The sequence below is a fragment of the Nicotiana tomentosiformis genome, chromosome 3 (genome assembly GCF_000390325.3).
Source record: "Nicotiana tomentosiformis chromosome 3, ASM39032v3, whole genome shotgun sequence".
In the NCBI taxonomy this organism is placed as follows: Eukaryota; Viridiplantae; Streptophyta; class Magnoliopsida; order Solanales; family Solanaceae; genus Nicotiana; species Nicotiana tomentosiformis.
Window position 1 is genome coordinate 110791464 of NC_090814.1, and position 9871 is coordinate 110801334.

At 39.5% G+C, this 9871-nt stretch overlaps 1 protein-coding gene across 1 annotated transcript; it reads right to left on the reverse strand.

Annotated features, from left to right (window-relative positions):
• Positions 1-224: 224 nt before the first annotated feature.
• On the reverse strand, positions 225-1745 carry LOC138908328 (uncharacterized). The gene has a single exon (XM_070198987.1). It carries the CDS (start codon positions 1743-1745, stop codon positions 225-227), a length of 1521 nt encoding a protein of 506 aa, XP_070055088.1.
• Positions 1746-9871: the final 8126 nt, after the last annotated feature.

Here is a 9871-nt window from a genome sequence, read left to right on the forward strand (position 1 = left end):
TTATGTAACGAGGAATGCCAAAGCGATAGATTATGTTTACTCGGATGAAACTTGTAACATTTTCCTTCTTTACCTCCTTAAGAGAAACAACTTCAACCCATTTTGAGAAGTAGTCAGTTGCAGCCAAGATGTATAGGTACCCACCAGAGGACTTTGGCAAAGGTCCAACAACATCCAATCCCCAAGCGTCAAATGGTCAGGATGCCATAGTCGGGTGCAACACTTCAGGAGGTTGATGAATAAAATTCGCATGGAATTGACAAGCCTTGCATCTTCGAGCGTAGTCCAAGCAATATTTTACCATCGTTGGCCAATAATATCCCATCCTTTTTATATGGAAGTGGAGCTTTGGAGACTGGTGTGACCCACATAACCCCAGAATGTGCCTCTTGCAAAGATTGTAGTGCTTCTTCTTCCACTAAGCATCGCAAGAGTACTCCCTCGAATGACCTTCTATATAGAGTATCTTTGTAGTAAAGGAAGCTAGGTGCACGACGACGGATTTCAGTCCTTCTACTCGGATTTTCTGGAAGTATCCCATAGCTTAAGTAGTCGATAATGGGTTGTCGCCATTCTTCTTTCTCATCTTCAGAAATAGCGATAAGATGCTTGAGTTCATTTCCTTCACCTTCAACCTCATTTGGTGGCGGTACTACCCATTTTTGGCAGACAGTAACTTGCGCTTGATTAGGCAGGGTTAACGATGAAGTTAGGGCAGCTAAAGCATCAGCCTTCTTGTTTTCTTTACGTGGCACATGTTGAATAGTCACGTCACCGACCCATCCCATTAACTTTTTAGCATAATCATGATATGGGCGTAGTAAAGGTTTCTTGACATCGTAACTACCTAAAAGTTGGTTGATCACCAACTGAGAGTCACCAAAGACTTGCAATTGCAACCGCTTTATTTCGACAGCCATTTCAAGCCCAAGTATTAGTGCTTGATACTCAGCAACGTTGTTAGAGCAGAGTTGCGTCAACGTAAAAGAGTAGGGCAGAACTTCACCTTGAGAAGTGAGAAATACTACACCAGTACCAGCTCCTCCGCGATGTGCAGCACCATCAAAGAACATCTTCCATGGAGGTTGGACTTCAATGACCATTGCGTTTTCATCAGGTAGTTCGTTAGTTAGCTCCCAATCATCAGGTATAAGGTGATTTTCCAAGAAGTCTGCCAATGCTTGTCCTTTTATAGCCTTTTGAAGGATGTACAAAATATCGAATTGTTGAAATTGGAGATACCATCTCGCTAGTCGATCACTAAGAATAGGTTTTGACATCATGAACTTAATGGGATTTGCTTTAGAAACAAGACGAACAACATGAGCTTGAAAGTAGTGCTTCAACTTTTGAATTGAGAAGACTAGCGCCAAACACAACTTTTCAATTGGTGAATAATTCAGCTCATTTGGTGTCATCATCCTGCTCAAGTAGTAAAGAGAGTTTTCTTTCCCCTCACTATTTTTTTGGGCCAACAACGCTCTAACAGACCTTTCTTGTGCTGAAATATATAGTATCAATGACTTTCTAAGTATAGGGGCTGCTAAAATCGGAGTCTTCATAAAGTAGGATTTAATGCTCTCAAAGGCATTGCTACACGCTTGGTCCAATTTGAAAGGGACACCTTTCTTCATAAGGCGACTGAATGGTTGGCATCTCCCAACTAGGTTTGAGATGAATCTCCTAAGGTACGCTAACTTTCCTTGTAGACTTTTCAATTCGTGAATATCCCGAAGCACGGGCATTTTCAAGATTGCATCTACTTTGGCTTGATCAATTTCAATCCCTCAATGTCGGACAATGAAACCAAGGAACTTTCCGGAAGTAACTCCAAAGGCGCATTTCGATGGATTCATCCTAAGTTGGTACCTTCGGAGCAACTCAAACACCATTCTCAAGTCTTTCAAGTGGTTGACCTTATTTCTTTATTTTACCACCAAGTCGTCCACATAACATTTGACATTTTTGTGGAGGATGTCATCAAAAATATTCTGCATAGCCCTTTGATAAGTAGCACCAGCGTTCTTTAAGCCAAAAAGGCATTACCTTGTAGCAATAAATACCCTTGGGGGTGCGGAATGCAGTAAGCTCTTCATCTTTTGGTGCCATACGAATTTGGTTATAGCCTGACGAACCATCTATAAATGACATTTCCTCATACTCAGTAGTAGCATCGATCATCAGCTCTGGAATAGGAAGCAGGAATTCATCTTTGGGACACGCATTGTTGAGATCTCTGAAGTCGACGCACACTCAAATCTGGCCATTCTTCTTCCTTACAGGGACAATACTTGAAACCCATGTTGGGTATTTAACTTCCCGAATAAATCCAGCTTCAATGAGTTTGTTAACTTCGGTTTCAATCGAGGGAACCAAGTCCGGCCTAAAGCGCCTTTGAGCTTGCTTAACACGATGAGTGCCATTCTTGACTGCAAGGTGATGGACTACTACTTTAGAGTCCAATCCAGACATTTCTTTGTAATTCCAAGAAAATACATCCCTAAACTCCTTGAGTAACTCAACATAAATGCTTTCTTCATCAACTTCTAGTAAATCACTTAGGTAGGTGGGTCTTAGTTCTTCATCAGTGCCAAGGTAAACTTCTTGTAAGGCATTAATCGTTGCATTCACCCCTTCTTCAAGTTCCGAGGGAGCATCTTTCACATCTTCATCTTCTTGAGGGTCCTCATCGTTGAAGGATATGTAATAACACGATGAAATATCGTCCAATTTCTCGCCATCCTCCATTAGAGATAAAACACCATGCTCGCCTTGTGCAGTAACATGATACGAAGAACCCACACTTTCTTCGTATTCATCATGTTCTTTAGTGTAGACCATAGTGTATGGCTTCACCTTCAGTACCTCATCACATGAAACCATGACTTTTGTTTGTTGCTTCATTCTAGAAGGAACCAAACTTTGGAAATCTTTAGAGATATTCTGAATTTTCGGTGAAGTGGGTGTTCTTGTATTTCGATAATTTCTCTAGAACTTATTCCCCTTCTTTAATGGACCGAATCTTTCAAATACGAAAGTTCTCACAGTTGATTTTCCAAGTCGATCAAAGATAGAAGGCCTATTAGAAGCGGCAGATTCGTCTTCTACAATGATATAATTGTTGCTCGCCCTTCTTATGGAGATGCGCACTGGTGACAGTTGCTTGTATACCAAACCTTCACGTGATTGTCTCATTGCAGCTTTTGATGGGAGCTTCCCTAACTTTGATGGCTCATTGGGATTGTAACCAACTTTTGCAAATAGCCTGTAAGCGTTAGGATCAAAACCTTCATCTATTCATTTTGTAGGGAATGCCACATTCTGCAAACAATTTTGGGCTAAAAACCCTTCAAGTGGCTTCGAGGGACATCCTTTAGCATGTTAGTTTGGAGATTAGATTATTCAATTTCATCTTTCTTCCTTTTAGGGATATATTGGAGCACGGGACTTACTTTCTTGCCATAAGACGCAATATCCCCTCTATGAGATTTATTCGCGTCGGGTTGTACCTCCTCAGTAACAACTTTGGATTTACCAGCAGTTACCTCAACTCTCTTAGCCGTGGACCCATCATCCTTGTCATTCATGACATCATCAACTTTTAGCTCCTTCACAATGCAGTTCTTCAAGTAGAACTTTGCATCGGCGAAGTGTGGCCCAACCTCGGTGAATGGCTCGTCATCAACAATTATCTTCTTCTCGACTTCACCTTCATAGTATTTCAAACATTGATGATAGGTAGATGGAACCACTTTATTCTCATGTATCCAAGGCCTTCCAAGCAAGACGTTGTATGAAGTCTTTGCATCGATCACATGCAGCCATGCACTTGATTGCATATCTTCAATGGTGATTCACAACCTGATCGCGCCTATGGCTCTTTGCCCCCATTGGTTGAATCCTTGGATCATCACACGACTTTCCGAAAGTTCGTTCATGGGAATACCGAGTTCTTTCACAGTGTGAATTGGCAATATATTCACTGAGGATCCTCCATCAACCAAAATTCGATTTACCCTTTCATCACGCATATAGCCAACCAGGTACAACTGGCGGTTATGAAGAGTGTCACTTAGTAGAAGGTTATCATTTGTGAACGTAACCTTTTCCTCACATGCGTTAACTTCTTGAGGGATAGACTCGATAAGCTTTTCTGGAGATGGTGCCAATGGTAGGTCATCACTCTTTTCTTCCCCTTTATCAGCATTGCAACAAGAGGCCTCAATACCATCACGGGAAATCTTCATGTGGAACCAACATAGAAAGAAATCCTCCAAGGTCACTAGATGTCGTGGCTTTTGAGGGTGGTGCACCTCCACTTTTGCTTTCTTCAAACGCCTAACTGGATTCTATGTCCTTGGTCCTTTTACCATCATTTTTCTTGTTAGTTGTTCTATTGATTCTTTTCGTGGGCTCCTTTTGTGGCGCCTACGACGAGTCAGCAACGTCCAACCTTCATCATCATCAGGTTGATCGACTTCAACTTTATTGTTCTCCAGTAATTCTCCATCTTTACTTACTTTAAAACCATATAATTCATCCGGACTGAATGAGCCAAAGGTGATTGAGACTTGGTTTGCACTTGCTTTCTCATCTTCAAGCACGATCTTCTTTTCACGAGCCAAGTCCATAATTTTGTCCTTGAAGACAAAGAACTTCTCTAGAGGGTGGCTCACAAGTCGTTGGTATTTGCAGTAATTTGGGTCATTTATTTTACCAGCTTTATTTGGCCGCTTCATTTCCGGAAGCTCAATGAGATTTAACTCGAGGAGTACTTCAAAAATCGCTGGCACATCAGAATCCAGAAATGGGTACTCCTTCTCTTGCATTTCTTTTAGAGTCAACTTCTTGCTTGGTTTATCTTGAAAAGAAGTGGATTTCGTACTCCGCTTCTTGCTCACATTCGTTGTGAACTTCACAGGTGATGCGTTGACATTCATAGCTTCTTTGTTTTCAGACCTGGGTACGAAATTGCCCCACTTCCTGACTTCTTGCTTGTCGTTCCCTTTGCGAGGCTCATAGATAGGCAACCTTTCATTTCCAGCAGAGGCCATTCTTAACTTCATGCTATGGGCACAAGTCGCAAGTTCTTCAAATGTGCTAGGCTTGATACATTGCAGGATGTAGTGGAGTCCCCAATGCATGTCTTGGATGCACATATCTATGCCAGAAGCTTCACTAAGACTCTCTTTACAGTTGAGGCTTGTATTCCTCCAATGATTGATAAAGTTGATAACTGGTTCATCTTTTCATTGACGAGTATTTGTAAGTTCCATCATACTCACAGTACGTCTCGTGCTATAAAAGCGATTGAGGAACTCTTTCTCTAGTTAATCCCAGCTATCGATAGATCTAGCCTCGAGGTCTGTGCACCAGTCAAAGGCATTTCCTTTTAGCGAGCGGACAAACTGCTTGATGAGGTAATCTCCATACGTCCCAGCATTATTGCACGTCTCAATGAAGTGTGCCACGTGTTGCTTTGGATTACCTTTACCATCAAACTGTTGAAACTTTGGAGGTTGATAGCCAGCATACATCTTCAACATATCGACCCTTGAAGTGTATGGCTTTGCATATGTAAGGGAGGACTTGGCAGTAACTTCATACTTGTTCTTAATGGTTTCTTCAATAAACTCTTTCAGTTGATCGATCGGAATCATCCCTTCAGATGAAACAGGGATAGCCTTAGCTGATGCAACTTGTCTTGGGGGAGAATCAATCTCTGAAACTTCTGGGAGCTTGCCCGGTGCATGGGTGAATTCTTCTTCCATCAAGATTCTCACCCTGTCTGTTAGTTTGTCAATTCTAGCGTCTTGATTTTGCATGCACTTGGTCAAGCCGGCAATTGCTTCCGTCAAATTTGCCAACTGCTCCTCCACAGATGAAGTGTTTGTTACCATGGCTTGCATGATTGTCGTGGATGAGGGAGAGTAGCATGGATTGTCACACAGATTGATCCTCGATTGGCTCATGCTATAAGTGGGGAGGATCCATCACTTGAAGCATCATCATTTTTCTTCACAACAGAGTGCTTGGATCCGAGAGGTCTGTAACGACCCGACTTGTCATTTTAAGAATTAACATCATGTTCAGTGACTTAAGGTCTCGAGGAACTTTATAATAAGTATTATGACCCGCGAGTGTGGTCGATTTTGATTTTCGGAAGATTCGGAATTTAATTAAAAAAAATTCTTATTTAAGAAGCTTAAAAGAAAAGAGTTGACCGGGGAGTTGACTTTTTGATATTGGGGTCAGAACCCGATTCAGAAAATTTGAATACCTACATTATGTCATTTATGACTTGTGTGCAAAATTTGAAGTCATTTCGGATTGATTTGATACATTTCGGCGCAAAACATAGAAATTGGGAGATTCGAAAACTCATACTTTGATTCAAGGCGCGATTCGTACTTTTAACGTTATTTGACAAGATTTGAAGCCTCCACTAAGTTTGTATTGTATTTTGGGATGTTTTGGTATATTTGGTTGAGTTCCCGAGGGGCTTGGGGTGTATTTTTGGATCATTGGTTGAGAGATTAGTAAAGTTAAGAAATTTGGGAGTTTGATCATGGTCAATATCGGGTCAAGACAACCCTTTTTCAGTGTTTTGAGTGCGTGAGCAGGTCCGTAGCATGTTTTATGATTGAAATTTATATATGGTTTGTGTCCGGGAGGTTCCCGATGAGTCTCGGGTGAGTTTTGAGCGAGTCCGGGCATTTCGGCACTCTAATATTGTTCTGGCACTTTTGGGGGCGTGGACCACGCATTTTGGGGTGCTGAGGTGAAGGAGAGGTGCGGACCACACAAAAATATGCGGACCGCAGCAGAAAAGTGCGGATCTCGGAGGAGAGGCACGGACCGCACATTTCTGTCCGCGACCACACTCTAGGGAGTTGTGTAGATTCGTCGGTCCGACTGCGGAAGCTTATATATTTTGATCCACAAGGAATTTTGAGATGATTCAAAAATGAAAGTTTTAGCCCTTCGTGTTTAGTTTCTAGAAAGGTAAAGAAGTCATAATTTGGACTTCTGTAGAGAGAGTTATGGCCAAAATACTAAAGCCTGGAAGTGCAGTTCCAAGAGGGTTCGCACCATTTTTGTGCAGACCGCACATTGGAAGTTCAGAGGATGTACTATATATCCGAGGTTTAGGTCATTATTTCATTTTTGTACTTTGGGAGCTCAGTTTGAGATGATTGTTCATGGGTTTTTCAAGAAATTCATTGGGGTAAGGGATTCTAACTCGGATTTGGTTATTATACATGAATATATCACTCATTTCATCATTTAATTAGTACTTTGAGATGAAAATTTGGAAAAAATTATAGAAACTTCATAAACCACAAATTTAAGATTTGGAGATCGATTTGTTATTGGAATTCGATAAAATTGGTATGGTTGAACTCGTATTGGAATGGATGTTCGAATTTCGTGAAAGTTTTGTCGGGTTCCAAGAAGCGAGCCCCGCATTGACTTTTGTTGACTTTTTGGAATAAATTTTTTAGTCGACATATTATTATCCGTAATTATTTTCGATGAATTTTAATGAGGTTATACAATTAATTTGGATAGATTTGAGCTGTCCGGAGGTCAATTCAAGCAAGAAGACGATTTTGGAAAATCGGCATAACTTCAAAAAGGTAAGTGTCTTGCTTAACCTCGAGTGGGGGGAATACCCCTTAGGCATTGAGTATTATGTGCAAACTGTGTAATTGAAAATCATGTACGTGAGGTGACGAGTACGTACTTGGTTTGTATGTGCAAATTTCGTTGATTAAAATCCTTATACGCCCCTAAGTATTAAATTGGAAATTATTGACACTTACTAAATCCTCTATTTGTCATGCCTAGATCCTTGTTTGTTGAAATTATTTTATACGATGATTTGGTGTGATTGCCACCTTGATTTTAAGTGAAATATTATTTTATTGAGCTGTTCACTTTTGGATATTTTTGTTAAGATTTTGTGCACATTATGGTCGAACCATGGGCTCTTATTGTGGAAAATAATGTATTGTTGATTTCTGTGGTAAGTTGTAATATTTGGGCACTTAATGTATAATTTGTGATATATTGTAAGATTTGAGCACTTGATATGCAATTTGTGATATGTTGTAAGATTTGAGCACTTGATGTGCAATTTGTGATATGTTGTATGATTTGAGCACTTGATGTGCAATCTGTAATATGTTGTAAGATTGGAGCACTTGATGTGCAATTTGTAAAATGTTGTAATATTTGGGCACTTAAGGTGCAAGTTGTATTATGCTGTGATATTTGGACACTTGAGGTGCGATTTGTGAAATATTATGATATTGATACGCATGCGGTGAGATAAAGTGGCTTGAAATGCGTGGCTAATAGGGAAACTACTAGAAGTCATGCGGTGATATAAGGTCAGGGTGTCAAAATGCATGCGTTGAGATAAGGGTGGCTTGAAACGCGTGGCTAATAGGGGAACTACTAGAAGTCGTGCGGTGTGATAAGGATGGCTAAAACGCGGGATGCTATTTCGGGAAAAATGATTTCTTTAAAGTTAAATGTGAAGGCTCCCGCGGTGATATAAGAAAATGAGATATTGTAAATTTATTTATGATTTGGGACTACGAGGCAGTACTTCGGGATTGCCCTGTTGATATTTCTTGATTTTGTTTCATTTAATATGTAAATTCTCGTCTTCTTCTGTGATGTGCTAGTTAACTTTATTATTATGTGTTTTGTGCTCCTAGTTATATTGTGTTGGCTTTGGCGTTTTAGCACGAGACTCTGAAGAAGTATATTTCTATTTTTTCTTACTGATTTTCGATGATTGAGTTGACTTAAATAAAAGAAATTATTATTATGTTTTAAATTAAATAATTTTACAACCAAACCAGTAGTTCATCTGATGCTTTAATTTAAGTGCAATGTTATTTTCTTCACCCAAATGATTTCAAAACAAAATAAATTCAATTTTTTGTTGATTTCTTACTTGATTTAAAAATTCTAAACTCACTTTAGTAGAAATAAATTGATCATGTGGATCTTATATACATTGAGGATATTGGCATGTGAATTGTCCGTGCAGTTGTCATATAAAATGAGGGCACGAGGTGCCGTGAAAATATGAAAAATAGGTTGAGACTCGTGATTACGAAAAAATGGAAATGGGCTAAGACCTGTATTTTTATGATTATGAAACGAGGTGTCACATGGTGACTTTTTAATTGAAAGAATTATATTTGAAAGGTAATTATTTGAGAAAATTATATTTGAAAGAATTATGCGTGAAAGACATTTATTTGAAGGATTTGATTTATTGTGTGTAATTGTATTTATTAATTGTTGAGCGAATATTAATGGTATTCTTGTTGTCTGTTGTGCATATTACTGGTTGTTTTATGTTGCCCTTATTATTATCTGCTTCCTATTATTTTGTATATTATATTGCACATGCTATTAGACTAGTGAGTGTCTTTACTGTAGCTCGTCTCTACTCCACTGAGGTTAGTCTTGATACTTACTGGGTACCGACCGTGGTGTACTCATACTACACTTCTGCACATTTTTGTGCAGAGCCAGGTATTGAAGATATCGGACTTGAGCAGAGTTAAAACGAGATCGTAGGGATTCAAGGTAGAGCTGCTTGGTCGTCGCTGTCCCTTGGAGTCATTTTATTTCATTGTACTTTTAATTTTTAATCAAACAGTATTGTATATTCGGTCCTCGTGATCATTCCATGTATTCAGTTAGAGTTCCTGACTCAGTACCACCAGTCTTGAGAGGTTGTATAGTCATATTTATTCTGCTGTTAGTTTTGGTTATTTATTTTTAAAATAAAAAATAAAATTGCTTCAAAATGTAATAGAAATCGGCTTACCTAGTCTTAGAG